At 56.9% G+C, this 27,604-nt stretch overlaps 1 protein-coding gene across 1 annotated transcript in view; it reads right to left on the minus strand.

Moving 5' to 3' along the window:
• Positions 1 to 21,620, minus strand: part of LTBP4 (latent transforming growth factor beta binding protein 4) — a 49,182-nt gene extending 27,562 nt beyond the window's left edge. The window contains exons 1-5 of the mRNA XM_033158645.1: positions 21,595 to 21,620; positions 19,415 to 19,485; positions 16,881 to 17,058; positions 15,531 to 15,685; positions 3,105 to 3,335 (exon numbers count right to left, since the gene is read on the minus strand). Coding sequence (XP_033014536.1) covers positions 3,105 to 3,335; positions 15,531 to 15,685; positions 16,881 to 17,058; positions 19,415 to 19,485; positions 21,595 to 21,605 — 646 coding nt within the window. The 5' untranslated portion in view covers positions 21,606 to 21,620. The remainder of the gene's footprint in view (positions 1 to 3,104; positions 3,336 to 15,530; positions 15,686 to 16,880; positions 17,059 to 19,414; positions 19,486 to 21,594) is intronic.
• Positions 21,621 to 27,604: the final 5,984 nt, after the last annotated feature.

A 27,604-nucleotide genomic window follows, 5' to 3' on the forward strand; every position in this document is an offset into this window, starting at 1 on the left:
GGGGGGAGCAGAGAGGAAGGCTGAAGCAGTCGGGGCCATTGAACCCGGAGAAGAGGGGACTGAGAGGGATCCCCAAATACCTGGAGGGAAGGCAGGCAAGACCCAAACCAAGGATTCCTGCATTGCTGGGGGTGGGCTGGATGACCCCCAGGGTTCCCTTCCAGCTCCACAATTCTACGATTCCCCAAATTTCTAACAGGAAGAGACGTTTCACAGCAGAAGGAACTCCCTTGGGAGCCTGAGACCCTTCGCCGTTAATTGATAATAATGCTACCTCTGGACGTTTGGCCAGCTTTAACCCCGTGATTTCTGTTATCTCATTAAACACCCTTTGCCCAAAAAATTGTACGTATTGACACCCCCCCCATTTGAACTAAATTCCCTGTTTGTTGGCATCCGGGAGGTTTTTAAGCCAAGGCTGGATGCTCACCTGTCGGGAGAGTCTTCAGCATTGCAGGGGGTTGGACTAGATGACCGCTGGGGGTCCCTCCCAATTCCCCAGAAGGTGGTTTTCTCTTTGCCTCTCTCACCCAGGAGTAATGAAGGATGGAGATGGCTTCCCTGCCCCTTCTCTGGTCCACGGTGGATCAGCTCCCACAGGCAGAAGTTAAGGCCGAGATTCCCAATGGGGCAGTCCCTGGGGGGCACTCAGAGGAGCAGGAAATGACTCCCAGATTTTGAAAAGCTGCTCTTGCAGGATCAAGCCCACCCTAGACAGTTTTGACTGGGATTTGACCAAATGTGCAATTCATTTGTTTTCAGATATTATCTTCCCGAGTGGGTTGCCCAGGCAGCTACTCTGAATTGTGCTTTTCATGGGGCGGGGGGGGGGGGGGCGGCACCGCAGGCGGGTTTATTGGCCCCCTAAGGTTTGGGGGCCCCTGAATTGACAAAAGGAGCCTCTGCAAAATTAAAGGGGAAAAAACTGGATGTACATTTCCAAAATATAAGATAAAATAAATATTACTTTGATAAAGTACAGATCTGGTTATGTGCGAATGGCTTGAGATACCTATGTGGTCCATAAATGACCATCGAGCATCTATTCAACACAAAAAACAGCGACACTTGGTTGTGGACAAAGGGCAGCTGGACATGTCAAGGGCCCCATTACCTTCAGGAGCTGAGGGCCTCATCCAACCTGTATCCGGCCCTGGATTCTGCATTTCAGGGGGTCAGACTAGATGTCCCCTGGTGTCCCTTCCAGCTCTACTCCACCAGGCAAGGCCTCTTTCCACCTGCCCCTGCTTCTTTCTCATTTTGTATTGGTATTATGTTGCGCACTGTGGCTTGCTGTTGTTTTATTGATTGGAGTTTAGAAATTACTTATTGTAACTGTTAAGAGTGGATTATCTGATTAATATTATTCTATATTATTTTAATGAATGTTGAATGTTATTTTATTTGCCTGCTGTATTATGCATATTGTCTTATATATGATGTTAGCAGCTCTGAGCCCGGCTTTGGCCAGGGAGGGCGGGATATAAATAAAATTTATTATTAATATTACTACGATTCTCCCCTCGCAAACTCCCAGCCAGGGAAGCAAGGCGGAGCCCTGCCTGCTGCTTCTCCCCCACCCTCCTTCCAGCACCTCTAAGGTAGACTGCTTCTGCCCATGGAGGCTCCGCCGAGCCCACGGCCCTCGAGAGGCCTGTCCGCTGCCAAATTCTTCCTTCTGCTTAATCTGCACCTCTGCGGCTCCAACTGCGTCTCGGCGGCTTTGGCTGGGCCAGGGAGGAGAGAAACCATGTCCTGCCGCTATCTCCTCAAATATTTGCAAGCAGGCAATGTGTCCCTCTGCCTTCCTCCAAAAAGAATAATTCCAGGCGTCCCTCCAGCAAACATTTATCTGCTCTGTCGCTGGGTGTCTGCTCCGTCCCTTCCTCGCTGGCAGAGATCCCTTTTCCAGGAGCCGTGCCCAAAAAGGAGCACCCCACCCCCACCCTAAAGGGATCTCCTGCCAGCACCAAGCAAGGGGGACCACAAGTTGCTCCTGTGTTCGAATCCTTGGGGGCACCTGGTTGGCCACTGTGAGAACAGGAGGCCGGACTGGAGGGCGTGATCCAGCAGCCAGGCTCTTCAGAGGCTCTAATGGAGCCTCCAGGTCCAGGCGCAGTCTATCTTGAATGCTAGGCTCTTTGGGGTATTTGGCCACTGTGAGAACAGGAGACTGGACTGGAGGGCGTGATCCAGCAGCCAGGCTCTTCAGAGGCTCTAATGGAGCCTCCAGGTCCAGGCGCAGTCTATCTCGAATGCTAGGCTCTTTGGGGTATTTGGCCACTGGGAGGCTGGACTAGATGGGCTCTTCTGGGGTTTCTATCCCTGAGCTGTAAGGAGTGGGGGGTGTCTCTTCTGCCAAATCAAACCAGAATGGTCTTGGCTGCGCCTGACGCAGTATGGCACTGTTGGCACCCAAGGGTCCTCACAGCACGGGAAGCCACGCAGCACAGGATTCGGACTCACACCGGCTTCCCAGCTGGGTGTGTCCCCCCCCCAACAACCCCACCATTTAACTCCGAGATTCCCAAAGTGGGTGGTGCCACCCCGGAGGGAGGCAGTGGCGTAGCAAGGTCAGATGGTACCCGGTGCAGAAAATTTCTTGTCACGCCCCCCCCCCCATTGAAATTTTTAAAAGAAGGAAAAATAAGATACTTATGACCTGAGGGATGGCGCTAAGAGGCAAGGGGGCAGCAGGGGGGGGCGCCTCTCAGACACCTAAAACTCCCTGCTTTTAATTAGATCTTGCCAAAATATGCAATGAATTGTTACTGCTCAGAATTTCATGGTGTTCTTTCCTCTTGGTGAGTCGTGCAACGTGCTCTTGTGAACAATGGCTGGAGAAACCCAGCCAGATGGGCGGGGTAGAAATAATAAAAATTATTATTCATTCTTACTATATCGATGCTTTTTTTGGGGGGTGGGATTACGAATCCGAGGTGGGCAGGGTCCCCAAAATGACTCAACTGCATTCTGGAACCTCCTGCCCCCTTCTCTGACTCCTCTTAGAATCGCAGGATGGGAGAGCTGGAAGGGACCCCCCCCCCAGGGTCATTTAGCCCAACCCGCTGCAACGCCGCCCCCTCTCCCGGCCCCCGTCTTACCGTCACGCTCCTCGCGGTGGTTGGCGATGGGGAGGGTGTAGGTGGACTTGGCCATGGGCTGGGCCCCCGCCTCGGCCTGGGCGTTGGTCTCGCGTCGGGAGGGCGCCTGCTGTCCGTGGGGCCGAGGGAGGGCTGGGATGTGGCAGAACTTCCCCGTCCAGCTGGGGGGGCAGAGGCACTTGTCCTTCTTGAGGCAGACCCCCCCATTTTGGCAGATGAGGGGGCAGAGGACTGGGGGGCAGAGAGAGAGAGAGAGAGAGATCAGGTCAGCAGCCACACCTGCAGACAGGAGGCAGAATCCAGTGGGGTGTTTTCCTTTTTCGCCTAGTTGGAAGAGAGAGCTAGTGTGGCCTAGTGGTTAGCGCTGGACTATGACCTGGTTTGAAATTCTGCTCTCAGTCGTAGGGTGTCCTTGGGGGCCAGCTGCTGCCTCTCAGCCTGGCCTCCCTCGCAGGGTTGTTGTGGGGGGTCAAAGGAGGAGGGGGAGAACCTTGAGCTCCTTGGAGAAAAAGCAGGGCTATAAATGCAAAATAATAAATGCACCCAAAAATTAAATCCCTCCACCTTCCCCATCTCTCTCATCCCTCCTCCTTGAGAGGTCCGGAGGGTGGCAGCACAAGAACGGGGCCTTCTCTGCAGTGGCTCCCCGTCTGTGGCATGCTCTCCCCAGGGAAGTTTGCCTGGTGTCTTTATTATACACCTTTAAAAAGCAGAGACATCACCTTGCCAACAAAGGTCTGTATAGTTAAAGCTATGGTTTTCCCAGTAGTGATGTATGGAAGTGAGAGCTGGACCATAAAGAAGACTGATCCCTGAAGAATTGATGCTTTTGAATTATGGTGCTGGAGGAGACTCTTGAGAGTCCCATGGACCACAAGAAGATCAAACCTATCCATTCTGAAGGAAATCAGCCCTGAGTGCTCACTGGAAGGGCAGATCCTGAAGCTGAGGCTCCAGTACTTTGGCCACCTCATGAGAAGAGAAGACTCCCTGGAAAAGACCCTGATGTTGGGAAAGATGGAGGGCACAAGGAGAAGGGGACGACAGAGGATGAGATGGTGGGACAGTGTTCTCGAAGCGACTGGCATGAGTTTGGCCAAACTGCGGGAGGCAGTGAAGGATAGGTGTGCCTGGCGTGCTCTGGTCCATGGGGTCACGAAGAGTCGGACACGACTGAACGACTGAACAACAACAGGCACCAGGCAAAAACGTTCCTTTGGTTGACCTGATTGACACCCTGTGCCCTTTTAGAATGCGGTTCTTTTTTGGGGGGGGGGGGGTTCTTTGGGGTTCTTGTTTTTGGTTTGATTTTATACGTTGTGGTCTTCTTTGTGAACCGCCCTGCGACCTCCGGGTATAGGGAGGTGTGCAAGTTGAAACAACAACAACAACAACAACAACAACCCCACCTCCCCTTTAGGTGCAGCTGCTTCCCAGGACAGAGGCCCCCTTGGCTCTCTGGACCCCTACGTGCACAAAGGCCAACTCTCAGTCCAGGGTGCAGACTCTCCCCTGGGGGGAGAAAAGCCCCTGGGGAAACACGACTCTGGGGAGGGGGACGGAAGAGGGAGCCCCAGGGTCCCTGATCGCTCTCAGCCCCACAGCTCAGGGGAGGGGGCAGCTGACGACAGTGTGCCCCCCGGGTCCAGAGGTTGCAGATGCAAAAGAGGAGCTGCTCCATCCCCAACCCAGGGTGGAGGGTGCCAAGGAAATTGTGCTGGGAGTTTAACAATGCTGCCTTTGCACAAATGAGGCCGGCTCTGCAGGTTCACAGCCACGCAGAAGTTAATGTCTGCAAATAACCCTCTCCTTTCCCTAGCCCCCTCTCCCTCCCCAACAAGGAGGCGGCAAAATACCTGGAGGGTGGCTTCCGGAAAGGTTCCGTATCCCAGCGGTAGGCAACCCCCCCCCTGCCCCAACCAAAAGTCTGTACATGAGATGCCACATATTGTCCTGAAAAAGATTTCCAAAGAGCGCCTTTTAGGGAGGGGTGCAGGCCCATCCCCGGAGCCCCCTTTTCCTAAATTTATAGTACCACCTCTGGGCATCGTGCCTAAAAGGGTACCGGGTGAGTTCCGCATGATTCATAACTTATCGTACCCAAAGAGCAGGTCAGTAAATGACGCCATTCCTCGGGAGCAATGCTCCGTAAAACATGCGCCGCCGGATTATGCAATCAAGCTGATTAAGGAACGCGGCCCTGGTGCTCTTATGGCAAAAAGTGTGGTCTTGAATCGGCCTTTCGCCTTCTTCCAGTCCACCCGCATGACTTCTGGCTGCTAGGTTTAAAGTTTCAGGACCAATGGTACTTTGACAAAACGATGCCCGTGGGCTGTTCCGTTGCACGCGCATTTCTGGAGTGGGCCATGAAAATAAGGTCAGGATCCCATGACGCCACGCATTATTTGGATGGTTATTTGACGATCCAGGCGGCAGGAGAACCGGGGTTTTTAACACTTCCCATCAGTGCCGCTGCCTCTGCCACTAGCAATCCCTTTTATTTATGGCCTGCTAATTTTATTGCCACAAATGCTTCCGAGTGCCAGCTGCTGCAAACTGCGGGAGGGGAGAGCTGCTTTTGCTCTCAGCTCCTGCTTGTGGGTATCTGCTTGGCCGCCGTGAAGACAGGCCCCCGTTGGCCTGATCCAGCAGCCAAGCTCTTCTGATGGAACCTCCAGCTCCAGAGGCAGTCTATCTAGATTCCTGGGTTCTTAGGGAAATTTGGCCACTGGGAGACGAGGATGCTTGACCAGGTGGGCCATTGGCCTCATCCCGGACACTTCTTAGGTTCTTAAAGTGGGATGTAATTAAAAATAAAATCAACAATGACTTTGATCCTAGACACACCCAAATGGGAAATGTCCCCAGCAGGATGCGATCTCCTTACCCAAAAGGCCCCTACCTGACTGCTTTGATTTGTGCTTTTAAGAACTCGATCATTTAGTGGCGGCACCGACCCTTTGGAACTCCCTGCCACTTGAGGCGTCTTCACTGGACTCTTGTCGGCACCTGCTAAAAGCACCCAAACCCAGATGCTTAGAAAATTGAGGCAACTTTAATCGGCTTTTGTATTTTAAGTTTTGTACATTTCAAAGTAAACCACGCTTGGTTTTTCCCCATTTTATCTATTTGCAAACTACTTTGAGGCTTTTAATGTTTTTGTCTTATTTATTACGAAATAAATAACAAGGACGTTCACTCCCCGCTGCGACGCAACAGAGATTCCTGCAGCTCCCCGGGGGCCGACATGCCCGTTTGCCCCCATTCATGGGCGAGTCTCTGAGGGGAGACTCTGGGGGAACTTCCACACGGGACCAGCGCAGGGACTCCAGTGTCCCGATCCGGCTTGCCAAAACTCAGCCTCATCCCGCAAGTCTTTTGGGGGGTTTGGGAGCTGTGTGTTTGTGTTAGGAAAAGTCTTTGGCTCCCCCCCCCCGCTCCGGTGGGGTCTGGGCTGCCAAGTCAGCAGGAAGTCTCTGCTCTCAGGACACCCCACCTTCCCCTGGAGGGACGGGGTAGGGGGGCGCGTGGCCTCCTTCCAGAGCGTGCGGCTTGGCTCGCTTGCCAGAGTCACGGCGAGGTATGTGCTTTTCTAAACACTCGGGGGTGGGGACACATCTGCACAGCAAGATCTGAACTGGGCTGATCGGGGGTGGGGTGGGGGTGGAGAATATGGTGGAAAAGAAGCTTGTCCTTTAACACACAACGCTGCCTGGCACTGTGGGCTCCTGAGCCTGCTCCCTGCTTGGAGCAACCCCATGGCCACTCAGCCTGCAGTGCAGAGGGCCCCCCCCTCAATCCCTGGGGCTGGGCGGGAGCCAGATCTCTTGGAGGGGGCCCACTTGCCCCACATTCCCAGGCGCAATCGAGGCCGGCCAGACAGTCTCGGTTGTTCTTGGCTGCCCTGCGCCCGTCTGGGTGGTGCTGGGAAGGGACAGATCCAGCCAGGCCTTTGAGAGGGCAAGTCTGCAGGCCGGCCAGCTGGGCCGCGGTCAGAGGGAGGCCAGATTAGGCAGAGGGCGAAGTTGGCGTGGGGAGGACGGGAGGCGAGAGGACCAGCCGGGCACCAGCGATGGAGCAGACTGAGAAAGCAGCGCAGGGGGCTTCTCTTGCGAAACAACCCCTGCTCTCTGGGGCCAGAGCAGGCACAACCGAGTCCAGCCCCAAGCTCTCCCTCTTCTTGAAGTCAGAAATGCGTATGCTTCTGAGCCCCACAGAGTCCTTCAGCGGCGGAACGGCATCCTATACTCCTTGTTCTCTCTGGAAAAGCTGTCATGGCAGGAAGCAGCCTGCAAGTTGTGTCCTTGGAGAGGACCACACGGACACCTTGTCCGAACCAGGACACTCATTCCCCCCCCCGCCAGGGTCAACCTGAGCTGAGGGTAAAGGAAGAGACAGGTGTCGTCCCCTCCCCATCCTGTCCCAACCACCTGCTGTCCCTTTGAGCGAAAAGGCTCCCACAAGGACTGGGGCTGCTGCTGTCGCCTCTCCAAAGCTCTATGGAACCAAAGCAATCCATGTAAACTGGTTCAGCAAAGTCCAGGGGGCAGGATCCGAAACAATGGATTCAAACAACGGCAAGAAAGGAGATTTTAACTAAACAACAGGAAGAGCTTTCTGACAGCCAGAGCCATGAGACAGCGGAATGGGATCCCTCAAAAGGGAGCCTCTGTCAGCGATCTCCTTCTTCTTTGGTGATCCCTCATAGCCGAGTAAGATGGTCTTCCATGAACACTGTCTTAGCAGTGAGTCCGTAAGTGACTGTGGAGGCCGATTCTGGATCCACACGTCCTTCCACAGTGGGGACATAGGTTTCCAGGCAGGAGTTGATCCCGGTGAGGGTTTGCCAAGCGTGCCTTCCTCTGAGCATGTTTCTCCCTTGCGTCCTGAGTTCGAGTGTCTTCAAAGCCCAGGACACCTTTGGTCAAGGCTGTTCTCCAACTGGAGCGCTTGCAGGCCAGTGTTTCCTAGTTGTTGGTGTTTATACTACATTTTTTCAGATTTGGCTTGAGTGAGTCTTTGAACCTCTTTTGTTGACCACCAGCATTACGCTTTCCATTTTTAAGTTCGGGTATCAGGGATGCTTCAGCCGCGATTCCTGCCTTGCAGGGGGTTGGACTAGATGATCCCTGGGGGTCCCCTTCCAACTCTACAATTCTAAGATCCTGAGATTCTTTGAAAACTTCCCCTCTTGCCCCACTGGGGGCGGGGGCTTGCATTTGGGCTCTACAAGGCCTGATCCCCCGCAATGCAGCAGCCACGGATGGACATCCCCCGGCAGACAACCCCCCCCAACCTCCGCTTAGAAACCTCCAAGGAAGGAGAGTCCGCCACCTTCCAAGGGGGTCCGTCCCCCCGTCAAACGGCTCTCGGCGTCAGAAAGTTCTTCCTGATGTTCAGGCGACTCTCCATCTTTCTCCAGCCTCGCTGGACATATGGAAGCTGTAATTGCAGCCTCGAGCCCAGTTTATGTTATCTCCGTGATTAATTCTCCTTACATAAAGAAGAGACTGTGTCCTGCAACGTTATTTTGGCCTATTTTCCTCGTCATTTTCGTTTTGACCTCCACCCAGGTCCTGCCTCCGTTATTGACTTGTCGGTTTTTTCACTCTCGGTTCGTTTCGTTAGCTGCTCCAGCTTTGCACTGCGACACTTGAAACCTTAATAAATGTTATCTTGGGGGGGGGGGGAGTGACCCAGGCAGCCTTGACAAAACAGGGGCCCTGTGGATAGAAGCTCCCACCAGTCCCCACCAGCACAGCTCTATGTTGCAAGGGCTGGTGGGAATTGTAGTTCAAAACATTGGGGCAGGGGGTTTCCAGGTTGGTGGGGGCCACTTTGGGGCAGGGGCAGAACACAACATCAGAGAAGCCTCCTGAAATCGGGCCCAAGAATACCCCTAAGAACACAGGGATCCCGGTAGACTGCTTCTGGAGCTGGAGGTTCCATAAGAAGAGCCAGACTGCTGGATCAGCCCAAGGGGGGGGGGCATACAGTCCAGCAGCCGCTTCCCACAGTGGCCAACCAGATTCCATTGTGGGAAACTCGCATGCAGGATTCGAACCCAAGAGCGCTCTCCTCTCCTGTGGTTTCCAGCGACTGGCATTTGGAAGCATTGTTCCCTCCAACCATGGAGGGCAGGGCAGGGCCATCATGGCCATCAACAGCCCTCTCCTCCAAGACTGGTTGGTGGCCACCTCTGTGGCAGGGAGTTCCATAGTTTAACTGTGCCAAAGGGGGCTGTCCTCTGTCTACTTCTGACAGTCAAAATTTAGACCTGGGGGGACATAAAACTCCCAGGACGCCCACGGCTTCCTCCTACTCAGATGCAAGGAAGGGGAGAGGCAGGGGGCAGACGGCTCAGTCCCCGAGACCCCCAGAAGGCGGCACAAAGGCTGTGCTGCCAGCCCCTCCCCTTCCTCGCATCTCCACTCAACGGAGGAGCAGGCTCCCTTGGGCTGCCACCATTCAGGGATCCTTCAGCTGTGATTCCTGCAGTGCGGGGGTCAGACTAGAGGACGCTTGGCTTCCCCCACAACCCTGCAATTCCACGATGCCATAAGGGGGTTCTGTGCCAGGGACCCCTCAGTCCCTCTGTTGGCAGAATGGCAGCCCCCACCGGATGGGCTGGGGCCAGCGGCGGAGCTAGCCGCTCGGGCACCTGGAGCACATGCCACGCACCCAGGATCGGGGCTGCGATCGGCGCCTGGGAGGGCAGGGCAGGATTCTGTCACCCCCCCCCCCCCAGGGATGACACCCAGGGCAGTCCGCCCCCACCGCCCCCCTTCCTACGCCCCTGGCTGGGGCTGCAGAGCAAGGCTGCCATACCTGCCCTGCGTACCTGAGGGAGCGTCTCCACGCCCATCGTTCTGCCCGGACACAGAGGTCCCCCTCCGAGGGTCTTCTGCTGGTTCCCTCGCCGTGAGAAGCGAAGTTACAGGGACCCGGGCAGAGGGCCTTCTTGGTGGTGGCACCCTCCCTTCAGGTGCCATGGAGATAATAATAATAATAATAATAATAATAATAATAATAATAATAATAATATTTATTATTTGTACCCCACCCATCTGGCTGGATTTCCCCAGCCACTCTGGGCGGCTTCCAACAGAAATCAAATACAAAAATATCACACATTAAAAACTTCCCTAAAAAGGGCTGCCTTCAGGTATTTTCTGAATGTCAGGTAGTTGTTTATTCCCTTGACCTCTGATGGGAGGGCGTTCCACAGGGCGGGTGCCACTACCGAGAAGGCCCTCTGCCTGGTTCCCTGTAGTTTTGCTTCTCGCAGTGAGGGAACCGACAGAAGGCCCTCGGCGCTGGATCTCAGTGTCCGGGCTGAATGATGGGGGTGGAGACGCTCCTTCAGGTATGCAGGACCGAGGCCGTTTAGGGCTTTAAAGGTCAGCACCAACACTTTGAATTGTGCTCGGAAACGTACTGGGAGCCAATGCAGATCTCTCAGGACCGGTGTTATGTGGTCCCGGCGGCCACTCCCAGTCACCAGTCTAGCTGCTGCATTCTGGATTAATTGCAGTTTCCGGGTCACCTTCAAAGGTAGCCCCACATAGAGTGCATTGCAGTAGTCCAAGCGGGAGATAACCAGAGCATGCACCACTCTGGCGAGACAGTCTGCGGGCAGGGAGGGTCTCAGCCTGCGTACCAGGTGGAGCTGGTAGACAGCTGCCCTGGATACAGAATTAACCTGCGCTTCCATGGACAGCTGTGAGTCCAAAATGACTCCCAGGCTGCGCACCTGGTCCTTCAGGGGCACAGTTACCCCATTCAGGACCAGGGAATCCTCCACACCTGCCCTCCTCCTGTCCCCCCAAAACAGTACTTCTGTCTTGTCAGGATTCAACCTCAATCTGTTAGCCGCCATCCATCCTCCAACCGCCTCCAGGCACTCACACAGGACCTTCACGGCCTTCACTGGTTCTGATTTGAAAGAGAGGTAGAGCTGGGTATCATCCGCATACTGATGAACACCCAGCCCAAACCCCCTGATGATCTCTCCCAGCGGCTTCATATAGATATTAAAAAGCATGGGGGAGAGGACAGAACCCTGAGGCACCCCACAAGTGAGAGCCCAGGGGTCTGAACACTCATCCCCCACCACCACTTTCTGAACACGGCCCAGGAGGAAGGAGCGGAACCACTGTATAACAGTGCCCCCAGCTCCCAACCCCTCTAGCCGGTCCAGAAGGATGTTATGGTCGATGGTGTCAAAGGCCGCTGAGAGATCCAGCAGAACTAGGAAACAGCTCTCACCTTTGTCCCTAGCCCGCCGGAGATCATCGACCAGCGCGACCAAGGCGGTTTCAGTCCCATGGTGAGGCCTGAATCCTGATTGGAAGGGATCCAAATGGACTTTTAGAAGACATCTGAAGGCAGCCCTGTATTGGGAAGTTTTGAATCTTTGGTGTTTTATTATGCTTTGATAATTGTTGGAAGCCGTCCAGAGTGGCAGAGGCAAGCCAGTCAGATGGGTGGGCCATTATCATCATCATCATCATCATCATCATCATCATCATCATCATTTGGAGCCCCCACTGTAGAAACAACATGGCAGCATGTGAACTGCAAGTGCCTTCAGGAGCAGGAGAAATTTTGGGGGGTGGGCAAGCAGGTCAGGTCTGATCCTTCACAGGCCGGAGCCATAGCTATGGGGCAGAAGGTATTGGGTTGGGGGGCTGAGAGACACTCCTCTGCCTGCAACTCCTTCGGGTAGTGACAAAGCGGGATATCAAATCCAAACTCTTCTCTTCTTCTTCCCTTGCTTGCTGCCAGGCAGTGTCTTCTGAGCTAATGGACCTGCTGGCTGGATTCCTATGTTCCTGCTGGGAGTGGCGTGGGCAGGGGCGCAAGAGCCCTCCCACCCCCCACCCCCACGGACTGTGGACTACGTCAATGAGCATGTGGTGCTGTGTCCCATCCTGGGGGGCCGCTGTCTCCCCCCGCGCAAGCACCAGGCGCTGCTCCGGAGAGCCAGCGAGGCACGACACGCGGGGAGAGGGGGAGACACGCCAGGACACGCCTCGCTTTGCACACCCACCCACGCTCAGGCTGGGGAGCATCACGAAGCACAACAGGGAGGAGAGGACGGGGAGACGCCCCCCCCAAAGAGCCCCCGCCCCTCTCCAAGCCTCCAGCATGCAGGACACCCCTCTTCAAGCCTGCAGAGGGAAACTGAGGCACAGGGTGGCTGCAAAGACCCCCTGCCTGCCTCCTCTGGGCCTGGGGATGGAGCTCAGGCCCCCTGGCCGCCCGCCAGAGGCAGCTGGGCCCATCTGGCGGAGGGAGGGATCCTCGCCAGCTGGCCGCCTCCTCTCCCTCCCTCCCGCCCCCAAAGGAGCCTCTGCCGGCATCCGGGGGCCAAGGGAAGACCCTCGTGGGGCGCCAGGAAGAGAAGGCGCTCGCAGGGTTAACGTGGGTGGGAAAGCAGGCAGGCCCCTCACCAACCCACAGCGCCTTCGGGGAGACAGGGGAGGGGGCAGACAGCAACGAACCCCTGGACCCCTGGCTCCCGAGTCCCTGCCCCCCCCCCTGCAAGGTGGCGCTCAGCAGCCGCTCATAACTCCCAGGAGGGAGGGATCTGCACCCCAGGCCCCCTCCTAAAGTTTGACCGTAGAGGAGGAAGGGATGCAACGCAGGAGTGGCTCCTGGGGAGAATCCCATCTGCCCGCCTGACCGCGGCCACAGAGGCCATGACCCCCAGACCCATTTGCAGCCATGGCCCCTCCTGGGTCCCTTCCACACACAAACACCCAGCTGCAGACGGGGAAGAGGGAGACGGGAGCAGCTGGCAGGTGGGTGGGAGACGATCCGTGCCCTGGGGGGGGGGAGAACCAGCTAGTGGGAACATCTGGTCAAGTGGCAGAGGGAGGGGGAGAAGCTCTGCCCTTCTCCGTTCCTGGGAAACAGAAACCACATTCCAGGAAGGGGAAGAAGACGTTGCCCATCGCCGTGCGAAAGGACCAAAGGATGCGAGGGCACCAGGAAGCCTCCCTCCCTCCCTCTCCTGGCCCAAATGGGGGGTGGGGTAGCCACAAGCCTCAGCAACAAGACACAGACCCAGGTGAGGGGCAAAGGTGTGCCTGGCAAGGCAGGCACCGAGCACCCAGGGGGGCACACGACATCCAGGAAGGGCACTTTGCACACTTGATGGAAGAGGCTGCCTGCTTCTCCAGGGGGGCAGCCGGGGGTCCTGCTCCCAACTGCCCAGGGCAGAGTGCTGCACCCCCTGCCCGCCCCACCCCGATCTGTGCCAGCCCCCCACCAAGCCCCCCTGCTGCAATACTCACAGACACGGAACCCGGGTCCCCCTTCGGCCGGGCCGGCGTCCGCCCCGCTGTACAGGGTGGTGGCATTGCCCCTCTCGCAGCGGTTGGTGCAGCGGCCCTCACTGCTGCAGTGCACCCGGCAGATCATGGGGGTGAAGAGAACCTTGACCCCCTGGGCACCGGCGGGCAGGGGGTCCCGGCAGAGCAGCAGCAGGAGTAGCAGCAGGGAGACCGCCGGGAGGAAGGAGCGGCGGCGGTGGCCGTGGCGGCTGGGGATCATGGCCCCGCGCGGAAGAGGGCGCCACGGGCGGAGGAGCCGAGCAGGCAGGGGAGCCGGCGACCCACCGCAGAAGCTCACGGACCCACCAGCTAATTGAAAGCAGTCGGGTGGGCGGGGGGTGGGGGTCTCGGGCGGGGGGCCAAGCACAATGTTTACGAGGGACGGCGGCGGCGGATGGGAGCGTTAACTCTTCGCCTGCTCTCCGCAGCCCAGATGGAGCAGCACTGCCTGGGCTTGGCACCCACCCGGGGGCCGCCCTCCTTGCCTCCGCCCCCCAAAAGCCGGGTGCCAGCAGGAAAGCAGCCTCGGCCCAAGTTCCCAGAGCAGCCGCCTCCCAGCCGTCCCCCCCCCCCGGCCTGTGAAAAGGCGTCCGGCAGCCCTGTCCCTTTTGCAATCCGAGCCGCACCCCCCCCCCTGCGAGGGAGAACCAGCCGGCTCTTGCTCAGCGCTGCACTTGTCAGCTCAGAAGAAGCCCCCCCCCCATAAGAGTCCTGCTCCAACCCACCTCAGCAGCCGCCACCTCCTGGGGCGAGAGACCTCTTCCCCCTCCCCAAGAGAAGAGGCTCTCTCCTCCTCCGCTCCCTCCCCCCTCCTCACCGAGGATATGAAGGCAGGCCCCCACCCTGACTTCAAATGTGCTGAGTGGGGCCCATGCAGCAGTGCCCCCCCCCGCATCCTCCTCCAGCTGCTGGATCTACTCAAGGAAGCTGTGCCCCCCACTGGCTCCAGCTGTTCAACACCCCCCCATGAAAAGACTCCCAGCAAATGCAGGTGGGTGGGGGCAAAGGAGGCAAACATCTGTGCCAAAGGAGCCGCAGCCCCCCTAGCTCCCCCCCACCCCAGCTTCCCAAGTCTTGAGTTTGTGCTCCCCCCCCCCCAATGACAGGGCTGCTTGCATCACAGTTGAAGGAGAAGGAGCTCATCTCCCCCCCCCTCCCAGGAAAAAAACATGAGGTTGTCCAGGGGGTGACAAGGTGGGTGTTCTCCTTCTGGAGGGAGGGAGGGAGGGAGGGGTGCGTAAAAGGCATTGCAACCCGCCCCCCCCCCCTCCTGGAGTGGCTGAGCAGAGCACTCCCAGGCAGCAACGGGGGTGGGGCTTCCGAACAGGCTCCCCAGGGAGGAAGCTGGCTTGTAGGGGGGGGGGAGAAGAAAGCAGAGCTGTCCCACTCCCCCCAGCCAGCCAGGCCTCACCCTCCCATCGCAGGCCAGACTGACGTCATCTGGAAAAACTCAGGCAGAAGTGGGGGTGGCTGGGGGTGCAGAACAATTGCCGGATCCGGAGGGGTGGGGACTGCGCTGCACATGGGAACCCGCCTGAGACTGCCGGGGGCAACGGGGGGGGGGAGGTACCCAGAATAACGTCAGGGCTCTGGCCCTCCCTCTCCGCAATTGCAAGAGGCTCATTGACGAAGCGAAGAAGAGCCTTTGGGTCAGGCAAAGGGAACCCTGAAGTCAGGATTCGAACACAAGAGCAACTCTTCCGGCAACCGGGATTCAGAAGCATTGCTGCTCCCCAGTGTGTGTGTGGGGGGGGGGGGGCAGAACAGAGCCCTCAGAGCTAGGAGCCCTCAAAATCCCTCTCTTCCTTCTCCAAGCCACCCAAGCAGCGGTCACTACTGCCTCCTGTGGCAAGGAGTTCCACAGCTTAACTCTGCACAGCACTGAGGATTTCGCACCCTGGGCTACAGGAGAAAGTGGCTCTCTCCTGGCCACAGAAACGGCAGAGAGCCCACAAGCTTCCACGCTCCCCTCCTTCCCCAGCAGAGGAGGGCCCACGCTCTTCCAGGCCCCAGTCCTTGCACAGAACAGATGGCCATTCCAGCGCCCCCCAGCCTCCCCTTCCCCCACACACCCCGTGCCCAGTACCTTGGGGCCTTGGTGTTGCTGGGGGGCCATGTCCGGGAGGGCCACTGTTGTCCCCGCTTGGCCGGGAGGCCAGGTGCTGCGCCAGGATCATGGCCATCTTCTCAGAGGGGTCCAATGTCTTCCGGCGCCGGAGAACCACCTGGAGCTCGGCCAGCCTGAGGGGAACGATCCTGGGGTCAGTGAATCCCCACGGAAGTCAGGACACCCCAGACCTCTCTCTGGTGCCCCCATGACCCCTCCCTCCAAGCGCAGCCCCACAGAAGCAGCAGCCACTGGATCAGGCCGGTGGCCCATCAGGTCCAGCCTCCTGTTCTCACCGGGGCTGAGCAGATGCCCCAAAGGGAAAGCAGGAAGCAGGATTCGAACACAGAGCCTGTGTTGCCGGCGACTGGCATTCAGAAGCAGTTGTTGTAGGCAGGCAACCTTAGAGAAGAGATGCCTGGCGTGGAAAAAGTGGAGAGAGAAGACGTCATCTCCCTCTCTGTGGAAGCTGAGATTCAGGGAGACAGAACCAAGTTAAACCGTGGAACTCCCTGCCACAGGAGGCTTCCAAAGAGGCTTTGACAAATTCGTGGCTGTCGGGACGGATGGCTCTGCCTTGCCTCAAGAATCGGAAGCGATGGAGGAGAGAGTGCTCCTGTGTTCAAATCCTGCTTGCAAGTTTCCCGCAATGGGGCTCCGGTGATAAGAGGAGGCTGGACTAGACTCTCTCTTTTGTTAAATTATTTTATTAGTTTTCGATTATAAATATCCAATATATGCCACATTGCATCAATACCCTATTACGCCACACATTTCTCATTAACATTAAAAAATAACCAAAATGAAAACATATCCCCCGCCACCAAATCCTCGGACTTCCCACCACCCCCTCTTCTGTTTCTTTAAATGAACCAAATCACCTTACATTCCAGATCCCTTTACCCAATTGTCCAACTACTAAACAATTAAACCTGTGATACACTGCAGAGATATTTTAAACATTCAAACCACTTCATACATCACACATCTATGCTTAGAGACTATTTCCCCTTTTAAAATTATTTAAAATTTAAAATCCATGTCCCCCGATGTCCTTATTTATTTACGATCGCTGGGCCCGAGACTAGACTCTCTCGACCTTCGCACCTCTTGCTCCCCATTTCTGTAAAGAGTCCCCATTGTCCCTTCCCTGCTCCACACACACACACACACACACACCCGTCCATTTCGGCTGCCCTTTTCCGACTCTGCAATATCCCTTTTGAGACGAGGCAACCAGAACCGTGTGCAGGATTCGATTGTGGTGCCCTGCGGCGTGTGCGAGGGAAGGGGGCAGAAAGGGAAGTCCCCCAGCCTGCTCCAACTCACGTCAGGGGCTGCCAGCGGATGGCCATGGAGCGCTGGGGCGCCTGGGGGGTCTGCGGCGTCATCGTGGGGCCGGGGGGCACGGCGTGCTCACAACGGGGGCCGGAGAAACCTGAGCGGCAGGCGCAGCGCTGGGGGGCCCTGCACTGGCCCCCGTTTCGACATCGAGGGACGCAGGAGGCTGGGGAAGACGAGAGAGAGGTCAAAGCAGGTCCACCCGTAGCCCCCTTCTGCCCCCCACCTGCCATCCTATGGCTCCCCACAGTTCCTGGGGGAAGGGCCATTGCAAACCAGGAGCAGGGGGCTGCTGGGCAGGCAGAACGCCCCACTTTCCATCCCCCCAAGTCTCTCCTGGAGAAGCCAACATGGGGCAGTCTAGATATTTCTGTGAATCCCCCAAAGTTCAGGGACCGTGGGAGTTCTAGTCCCACAACTGGGGTGGTGGAGGGGCTAGTGTCAGACCAGGACCCGGGAGCCCAGGGTTCGAATCCCCACTCAGCCATGAAGCTCACTGGCTGGCCTTGGGCTAGGGACTGCCTCTCTCAACCTAACCTGGGGGGCGGGGGGGGGGTGTCATTGCGCTGTTTTTATTCTGATTACCGTATTCTTCCGTGTATAAGACAATACTGTTTCCTAAAGAAAATTAGGAAGAAATTGGGTGTCATCTTATACAGCGGAACCTCGAGTTGCGGACGTAATCCGCCCCGGAGGCACGTCCACGACTCAAAGCGTTTGCATCCAGAAGCGCCGCATCTGCGCAGGAACCAGGCGATTGGCAGTGGCGATTGGGTGGGTGATTGGCGGCTGCGGCAAGTGGGCGGGTGGGCTGTTGGTGGCGGCAGGTGGGCAGACAATTGGCAGCTGTGGCGAGGTGTGGGACCGGCAGTGGCTGTGGCAAGCGATTGGCAGTGGTGGGCAGGCGGGTGAGCGATTGGCGGAAGTGACACCCCCCCAAAAAAAGCTAAACAACTTACTTTCTTAATTTTGGGTTTAAAAATAAAGTGTTGGAGATACAGTGGTACCTTGGTTCCCAAATGCCGAAAACCTGGAAGTGAGAGTTCTGGTTTTCGAACGCTTTTCGGAAGCCGAACATCCGACGCGGCTGTCGGCTATTGTTTCCGGGGCGCCTGCACCAATCAGAAGCCGCGCCTTGGTTTTCAAACATTTCGGAAGTCAAATGGACTTCCGGAACGGATTCAGTTTGGCGCTTTTGCTTTTGCTATTTATTTTGCGTTTTTGCTTTTGAGGCTTTTTCGGTTCATTTGTTTTTGTGACTGTGCGGAACCCAGTTCAGCTACCGATTGATGGATTGTGTGACAGCGGAAATGTCATCAGCGCAGGTAGGAAAAAAAATAATAATTTTAATTTTTATCATCTACAATACTGTCCTATTTATTTTATAGTACAGTACATGGATTGTTGCTTTCATTTTATGGATCAATGGTCTCGTTAGATGGTAAAATTCATGTCAAATTGCTGTTTTAGGGGTTGTTTTTGACAGTCTGGAACGGATTAATCCATTTTGCAGTACTTTCTAGGGGAAAGCGCGCCTCGGTTTTGGAACGGACTTCCAGAATGGATTATGTTTGAGAATCCAGGGACCACTGGACTGACTGCGCTAGCCAGGGAACTCTTGCACAAAGGCAGCTGCTGCCACCTGCTGGCCAAGCATGGACCTGCAACATGCTTTGAAGCCTGGGGAGGGAAACCGGTTGCTGGGAATGGCAAGGGGAACCCTCTCCTCCCCCCTGAACTGGTCCCAGGCTTCCCAAGGAGGCACCTGGGTGGCCCCTGTGAGAAGAGGGTGCTGGGCTGCACCCAGCGGGTGCTTTGGGGCGGACGTTCTTAACGTCCCGGGAGGCGATTTGCATCCGACTCCAGCCCTGGCTCTGGGAGACGTCATCTGCAGGGCCCAATCTCCTCTCTGCTGCCCAGCTCTGCTTCCTAAGAGCATCACAGCCGGGGGCTGGACTAGATGACCCCTGGGGACCCCTTACGACTCCACAGTTCTGTGGTTCTATGACCAGGAGAGCCCTCCTGCCCAACCAGCAGAGATTGCAATTGCATAGAAACAGAAATGTAGGCTTGGAAGGGACCCCGAGGGTCATCCGGTCCAACCCCCTGCAAGGCAGGAGTCTATTCATTTATTCCATTTCTGTATTGCCCTTTATCTGAGGATCACAGGGCAGTTTGCAATATGAGCAAACTCAGTCAGGACAGCTTCTCCATGTGGCTCCAATCACCCCCGTGTCTTGTGTCTGAAATTTCCCAAAGCCAAATGATGCGCCATGTAAGGAAACAGGAAGCTCCAGATGAAACTGGCCCCCTTGAGGCGCCCCCCAACCTCTGGCTGGGGGCTGGACCAGGTGACCCCCCTGGGACCCCTTTCCAGTTCTATGATTCTATGAATGCAAGTCGCAAGTCAAGACGGTGGAGGGGTGGTGAAGCAACACACAGCGGATGCAGGATGAGGCCTGCCTTTCAGGAGGGGGGAGGATCCTTGTCCCTGAAAATCTGCCTCCCCCTCCCCCCTGTACCTTTGGTGCACTTCCCAGTTTTGGGTGCGAGGGACCATCCGGGGCAGCAGACCTCCCCACAGAGGTTGGGCCTAGAGAGAGAGAGAGAGATACAAAGATTGTGAAGCAAGAGCCAGGAGTGGGTCATGAGAGCGGGGGGTGGGGGGTGGGACTGCTAGCCAGTCCAAAAAGCAGAGGGATTAACTGGGGGTGCAGGAAGAAGGGGGAGAGGCCGGGAGTCCAGGGTCTCCCAACACATCCACATGTGATTTGTGCCAGAATGACTTTAGCAGACGGCGCAGGAGCTCAGCAGCAGGACATGACCTTCATGTGGAGAGGGGAGTTAGCTACTTAGGTAAAGGTAAAGGGACCCCTGACCGTTAGGTCCAGTCACGGACGACTCTGGGGTTGCGGCGCTCATCTTGTTTTACTGGCCGAGGGAGCCGGTGTACAGCTTCTGGGTCATATGGCCAGCATGAGTAAGCCGCTTCTGGTGAACCAGAGCAGCGCGCAGAAACGCCGTTTACCTTCCCGCCAGAGCGGTACCTATTTATCTACTTGCACTTCATGCTTTTGAACTGCTAGGTTGGCAGGAACAGGGACCGAGCAACGGCAGGGGGGGGGGGAGGGCAGAGAAACTCAGTCCTGGTGTGGGGTGTACCCAAAGGAAGAGAGTGCCAAAACCTTGGTGTTTCAGGAGCCAAGCCCAGACCGTGTGGCTTTTGGGTGGGTTCGAGCCCCAGTACCTCTCAATTAAAAAATAAATACACATAGGCCCAGCACCCATGGACCACCACAAGCTGAAATGTCCTGGGAGGATTCAATGGCAGCGCCCCCTTACCATCTGCCCCCACCTTCATGTGACTTCCTGGGACCCCCAGAAGTGGAGTGACTCCCCCCCCCAACGCCACCTCACAGGGTCAAACCGTTCCTTTCCTCCCTCCTTGGGGAAGAGAGGTAGCTCCTCAGGAGAGCCTCTCTCCAGAGACAACCCCCCACAGCATCTCCCAATGGGGCTGGAGGTGCTGAGCTCAATGGACCCGGCAGCCTGACTCAGTCAAAAGCAGATTCCCATGGCCCCTTCCCACAAGGAAAGGCTAATCCCAGCCGGCTGCGCATGTGACCGGCAGCCGGGTCAACTTCCATAAAGCTTCTGAAGGAGGACTGGGGCTCCTCTGCGCCCCCCCCCCCCGGTTCTCGCTGAACCACAGCTCCCATCCTCCTGCTGCCTGGCCGTGCTTGCTGGGGCTGATGGAGCTGTAGTTTGGCCTTCTTTGGAGAGCCACAGGTCCAGACTTGGAGCTCCGGCCCGCCTTGGACTCCTGCTCTCCCGCCTGGAGGCCCTGCTGCCTGGAAGCCGGGATGGTGCAGCTGCACCATAGTGAGGGGGAAACACTCTCTGCATAGAGGTGAAGAAGAGTTGGCTGGATCAGGCCAGTGGCCCACCTGGCCCAGCACCCTCTTCTCACAGTGGCCAACCAGGTGCCTCTTTTGGGATCCCAGTACAAGAGCGCCTCTCGCCTCCTGCAGCCTCCGGCAACAGGGATGCAGAAGTCTGGCTGCCTCCAGCCCTGGAAGCAGAGCACAGCCACCCTGGCTGGGAGCCCCCGAGAGCCCCCTCCTCCTCCTGGAAGCCTTCCAGGTTGGCAGTCACCCTTGCCTCCTGTGGGAGGGAGTTCCACAGTTTAACTCTGTGTTGTGTGAAGAAGCACTTTCTTTATCTGTCCTCAGTCGCCCAACCTTCATCTTCCCCGGATGAGGCTCATCTCACCCACCACGACACCCCCCTCCTCTGCCTGCTGGGTGCCCCATAAGCCGGGCAGGAGGGTTCTCAGAAGGAGCCCACTTCCGTGGCTCCTGGAGGGAAGAAGCAGCCATCATGCCTTGACCAGACGACCCTTTGGGGCCCTTCCAATTCTAGGATTCTATGAGGAGCAGCCATGAGTGGTCTGATCCTTTCCTTGCCCTCCAAGCTGCTGGGCATCTCAACAGTTTAAGGATGCTCTGTGAAGAAGACAGTTTTTGTCTGTTCTGAAACATACCACGTCCAGTTTCTGTGGGAAACCCTGCATGAGAGAGGAGGGAGGCAGCACACTCTCCACACACTCTGCACATGTTCAGAAGTGCTCTCTCTTCCCAAGGCTGGTCCCAAGGCTGCAAAGTCTGCTGCCCCCCTCCCCAATTCACATCTGGACACCCACCTCTGTGTCATCCAGACTCCTCTTTCTTCTTCTTCTCTCTCTCCCCCCCCCCCTCTAATTCCTGACATTCTTGTCCTGACCGGGACTCAAGTTACTAAGTGGATTTGCAGGAGAAGGAGATTGTTTCTCTGGAGCTCCATGAAGCAGAGCAAGAAGGAGAGAACAGGGTGGGGGGGGGGGAGGACCACAGGGCCCCTTCTTGGACTGGCTGCTTTGCCTAGGCTTTGCCTGGGGGAGCAGGATGCCCCCACCTCACTCCGAGGGGCTATGGGGCAGGCACTTGCCTTCATGCCCCACATCCAGGCACACACCCCCTCCACAAAGTGGCTTCGGCGGTCTCCTGCCTGACCTGGGCCACGCTGTCTCCAAAGTGCGGGGCAGAGGACAGGAAGAGCCAAAAAGGAAGGAGGGCACCTCTGAGCATGTGCAGAGAACCTCTCCCTCTCCGCTTGGCCGTCTGGGTTTCCACCTGCCAGCAGCTTGAGGGCCCCTGCCTGCCTGGCTGCCGGGGAAGAGGAGTGTCTGCCACCAGAGCCTCAAGCAGAGGATGCCAGCCCTTGTCGCCTCTGCGGGCAGAGCTCATGGAAAGAGCTGGAGCCAGCTGTAAAGGTGGGAGCCAGCCTCGGAGGAGGAGGAGGGGTCTTCTCTGGGAGATGCATAATTGGACGGGGGGGGGGGAGAAGGGGGTCAGCACAGCAGCCCCAGACGGGGGACGCTGGCAAGAGGGGTTGCCCCAGGTTGCTCCTGCCAAGCTGAGCTCCGTCCCCTGGTTCCAGCTTCCCTCTTCTGGGAAGGGGAGTGGGAGGAGCAGCAGCGACCCACCTGGCAAGGGCGTTGTTCGCGCCAGCACGTGAGCCGCGGCAGGAGATGGGAGCCTGGCTGGGCGGCTGGTGCTCCAGGCCAGCGCTGCTGACATTTCCAGATGGGGCCTCCAGCCGCCGCCGCCGCCCCTGCCAAAGCCGCCCCCTCCGCCCTGATGAGAAGACCAGGCGCCTCGGGCTGGCCCGAAGGGGCGGGGGTCAGAGCGCGCAGCTCCGGCGCGACGGCGGTGCCAGCGCCACCGGGCAGCCCGTCTCCGTCTCTCCGGGCGGCCGCTGCGCCGGGCACCGCTGGGACGCCCCTCGGGGCTCCCGGGAGAGCCCGCCCAAGCCCCCGGGGGTCCTCGGCGGCGCGCCCCCTGCCCGGGCAGGCGGGCCCGTCGGGGAAGGAAAGGGCAGGTTGTGGGGTGGGAAGCACGGGGAGTGGGGTCCCGACTCACCTGGCCGTCTTCGGGGCCCGCCCCGCGGGGCTCTTTCTGCGCTTTTCCAGGGGGGGCGGGCCGCCGCCGGGGGTGGGAGCGGCCCGAAGGCGCGGCCCGCGGGCGCCCAGCGCCGCCGGGAGGAGCGCGACGGCGGCGGCGAGAAGGCAGAGCGCGGCCAGCGCCGGCGGCCGCATCCTGCCGTCGACGGCGCGGCGAAGAGGCAGCGGCGGCGCTGGGCTCGGATCGGCGGCCACCAATGGGCGCCCAGCCCGACCCGCCTGCCCCTCCGGCCCCGCAGCCAATAGCCAGCCAACCGGCCGCCGGACGGGGAGGGGCTCCGGCCGCAGCGCAGGTGCCGTCGGGGTGGGCTCGCCGCGGGGAGGGGGCGGGCCTGGGCGCCCCGAGAGCGCGGCCGCCCCGTCCCTCGCGCCCCGGGCCGCCTGGGCCGAATCTTCGCTGCGCGCACGGAGCCAGAGATGGGCTCTGTCCGGAGGGGGGTCCCCCCTCTCTCTTCCTCCGCCCCCGTCTGCAATGGGGGCGGGAGAACACGAGAAGAGGCTGCTGGATCAGGCCAAAGAGAGGCCCTCCGGCCCAGCATCCTCTTCTTACAGTTGCACAGCAGGATCCGAGCACCCCAGAGCCGTCTCCCCTCCTGGGGATTCAGAAGCATTTACTGCTTCCGACTTGGAAGCAGAGCAGAGCCATCCTGGCTAGGGTCCACCCAAAGCCTTCTCCTCCTCCTCTGTGAATGTGTCCAATCCCCTTGGGAACCCCCCCAGGTGGGTGGCCTTCCTTGCCTCCAGTGGGAGGGAGTTCCATAGCTTCGCTCATATGGACAATGAAACGCGGCCGGTTTGCTGCAAGCATCGCTGTAGCAGGACGGAGGCGGAGCGTAAAAGCCAAGCAGGACCCGGGAACCCAAGGCTGGTCCTGCAGACGCTGGATCGGGACAAAGGGGGGCCCATCTCGTCAAAAGATGCCCCAGTGGGAAGAAGCCGCCAAGCAGCGCAGCCGGGAGTCTCCCCACACTCACCGCGGCGAGGAGGAGCCAGGGATCGATCGCCGCCTCTTCTTCCCTGACTTTGCCTGATCCTCTTTGAAAGTCACCCAAGCCGCTTCCTCCTGCCTGAGGGAGTTCCAGGGTTTACGAGCACCACCCATTTACCCTGAAAGCGCATGGCTTCTCCCAAAGGACCCTGGGACCTGTAGTTTCCTCTCTCGGTGCTACAGAACCCAGCATCCTTAAGCAAGACTTCCCAGGATTCTCATGTGCTTTCAGTGGGGTGGGGTGGCTCCGCCCCCCAACTCTGCCTTGTGTGGAAAAGTTACAGGTGGGTAGCCGTGTTGGTCTGCCATAGTCAAAACAAAATCGAAAATTCTTTCTAGTAGCACCTTAGAGACCAACTGAGTTTGTTCCTGGTATGAGCTTTCGTGTGCATGCACACTTCTTCAGATACCATCTATCTGAAGAAGTGTGCATGCACACGAAAGCTCATACCAGGAACAAACTCAGTTGGTCTCTAAGGTGCTACTGGAAAGAATTTTCGATTTTGTTTTGTGTGGAAAAGTCCCTCCCTTTGTCTGCCCTGACGCTGCTAACCTTCGGCTTTCTCCATGCCGTGCATGGGGGGAGCGCATGGTGAAAACCAGATGCCAGACTAGATGGGCCCCCTTTGGCCTGATCCAGAAGGCTCTTCTCATGGTCTTCTCAGAGCCAGTGTGGTGTAGTGGTTAAGAGCGGTAGACTCGTTATCTGGGGAACCGGGTTCGCGTCTCCACTCCTCCACATGCAGCTGCTGGGTGACCTTGGGCTAGTCACACTTCTTTGAAGTCTCTCAGCCCCACTCACCTCACAGAGTGTTTGTTGTGGGGGAGGAAGGGAAAGGAGAATGTTAGCCGCTTTGAGACTCCTTCGGGTAGTGAAAAGCGGGATATCAAATCCAAACTCTTCTACCTCTCTTTCAAATCGGAACCAGTGAAGGGCCTGTGGTTGAATCCTGACAAGACAGAAGTACTGTTTTGGGGAACGGGGCAGGCAGGTGTGGGGCTGTGGGGGACTCCCTGGTCAAACCTGTGACCCATCCTTCTGACCAGTGATGCTGAAGACAGGCAGCCTCCAAGAACAGGTGTGGGGGACTCCCTGGTCCTGAATGGGGCAGCTGTGCCGCTGAAGGACCAAGTGCGCAGCCTGGGGGTCATTTTGGATTCACAGCTGTCCATGGAGCCGCAGGTCCATTCTGTGTCCAGGGCAGCTGTCCACCACCTCCATCTGGTACGCAGGATGAGACCCTACCTGCCCACAGACTGTCTCCCCAGAGTGGTGCATGCTCTGGTTATCTCCCACTTGGACTACTGCGATGCACTCCACATGGGGCTATCTTTAAAGGTGACTCGGAAACTACAATTAATCCAGAATGTGGCAGCCAGATTGGTGACTGGGAGTGGCCGCCAAGACCCCATAACACCGGTCTTGAAAGACCTACATTGGCTCCCAGGACGTTTCCGAGCACAATTCAAAGTGTTGGTGCTGACCTTGAAAGCCCTAAATGGCCTCGGCTCAGTAGACCTGAAGGGGGGTCTCCACCCCCATCATTCAGCCCAGACACTGGGGTCCATCTCTGGGGGTCTTCTGGCAGTTCCCTCACTACAACAAATAAGGTTACAGAGAACCAGACAGAGGGCCTTCTCAGTGGTGGCACCCGCCCTGTGGACCACCCTCCCATCAGATGCCAAAGAAACAAACAACTATCTGACATTTAGAAGACATTTGAAGGCAGCCCTGTTTAGGGAAGTTTTTAATGTTTGATGTTTTATTTTGTTTTTAATCTTTTGTTGGAAGCCGCCCAAAGTGGCTCAGGAAACCCAGCCAGATATGCGAGGTATAAGTAGTAATTTGTTGTTGTTGTTGTTGTTGTTGTTGTTGTTGTTGTTGTTGTTGTTGTTGTTGTTGTTGTTGTTGTTGTTGTCTTCTGCTCTGAAGCTTGCAAGGACTCCCCTGGACACCAGCCGGGCAACTCTGTGCATTGCAGATGGCTCCTGGGTGTGTTGGATTGTTCTTTTCACCCCTGCAGCTCCTGAGAGGGATCCAGAGCTGGGCTGCCTTGAACTTGGCATGTGGCTGATTTCCTTTCGACTCGTCTTCCTTTCGATACACTATGACCTCTAAAGCTGGGTTGCAGGCTCAGAATCTCTCATTTAGTGAAGCCACTGCAGTTCCGTGACCCTGAGCCCACTGCCTGCCCCCTTGCTGAGGAGTATCTGAAAGGCCCGTGGTGCAGGATCAGGTCTTTCCACAAGGGCCGACACTGGTGCTGAAATGCAGCATCGCCTGATCTCTGCGAGTGCAGCTTTCTCCCAATTGAAGTGCAGAGTCTTTGAGGACGGGGACATTCGCAGGGAAACCTAAATGCTTGTTTACAAAGCTATTGTACTACCAACCTTACTGTAAGCTTGTGAAACACGGACCATTTATGAACGCCATCTCCAACTCCTCAAAAGATTTCATCAATGGTGTCTCCGAAAATTTTTACACATCACTTGGGAAGACAGGCGAACTAGTGCCAGTGTACTGGAAGAAGCAAAGATCCCCAGTGTCAAAGCAAGGATTCTCCAACATCAACTTCGTTGGACTGGTCATGTTGTGCGGATTCCTGACGATCGTCTTCCAAAGCAACTACTCCATTCCTAACTTAAAAACTGAATGCATAATGCTGGTGGTCAACAAAAGAGGTTCAAAGACTCTCACAAGGCAAATCTTTAAAAAATGTAGTATTAACACTAACAATTGGGAAACACTGGCCTGCGAGCCATTTGGAAAACAGCCCTGACCGAAGGTGTCATGGGCTTTGAAGACACTCGAACTCAGGACGCAAGGGAGAAACGTGCTAAGAGGAAGGCACGCTTGGCAAATCCACGTGATCAACTCCCGCCTGGAGACCTATGTCCCCACTGTGGAAGGACGTGTGGATCCAGAACTGGCCTCCACAGTCACTTACACTGTTACGGCCGTGTTCATGGAAGACAATCTTACTTGGCTACGAAGGATCGCCAAAGAAGAAAAGAAGAAGAAGAAGTGGTCATGGCTTGTGGCAAGGAAACAATGCCTTATGAGGAACGGCTTAGGGAGCTGGGTATGTTTAGCCTGGAGAAGAGAAGGTTAAGGGGTGATATGATAGCCATGTTCAAATATATAAAAGGATGTCCTATAGAGGAGGGAGAAAGGTTGTTTTCTGCTGCTCCAGAGAAGCGGACACAGAGCAATGGATTCAAAATACAAGAAAGAAGATTCCACCAAAACATTAGGAAGAACTTCCTGACAGTGAGAGCTGTTGGACAGTGGAATTTGCTGCCCAGGAGTGTGGTGGAGTCTCCTTCTTTGGAGGTCTTTAAGCAGAGGCTTGACAGCCATCTGTCAGGAATGCTTGGATGGTGTTTCCTGCTTGGCAGGGGGTTGGACTGGATGGCCCTTGGGGTCTCTTCCAACTCTAGGATTCTATGAAGGAAGGCCCAGAAAGGAAGAATGGTCTTGCCAGGGAAATTTCCAAGAATCTGCCTTGGGAGCAAGAGGATTGGAGGGAGATGGCTCAGCCAGTTTGGGATGCTCCTTGGAGCAGGAAGCTCCTTCTGCGAAGGTGAAGGCCTGAGTGTGCCCTCTTTGGAGAGCTATTGTAGGGAACGTGGTGGCCCCAGCCCCAGACCTGCCGGGCTTGCTCTCCCGTTTTTGCAAGCCAGGGGGCAAATGCCCAGGAGTTGGAGGTGCTGGATTTGAGG

This window comes from Lacerta agilis, chromosome 8 (assembly GCF_009819535.1).
Source record: "Lacerta agilis isolate rLacAgi1 chromosome 8, rLacAgi1.pri, whole genome shotgun sequence".
In the NCBI taxonomy this organism is placed as follows: domain Eukaryota; kingdom Metazoa; phylum Chordata; class Lepidosauria; order Squamata; family Lacertidae; genus Lacerta; species Lacerta agilis.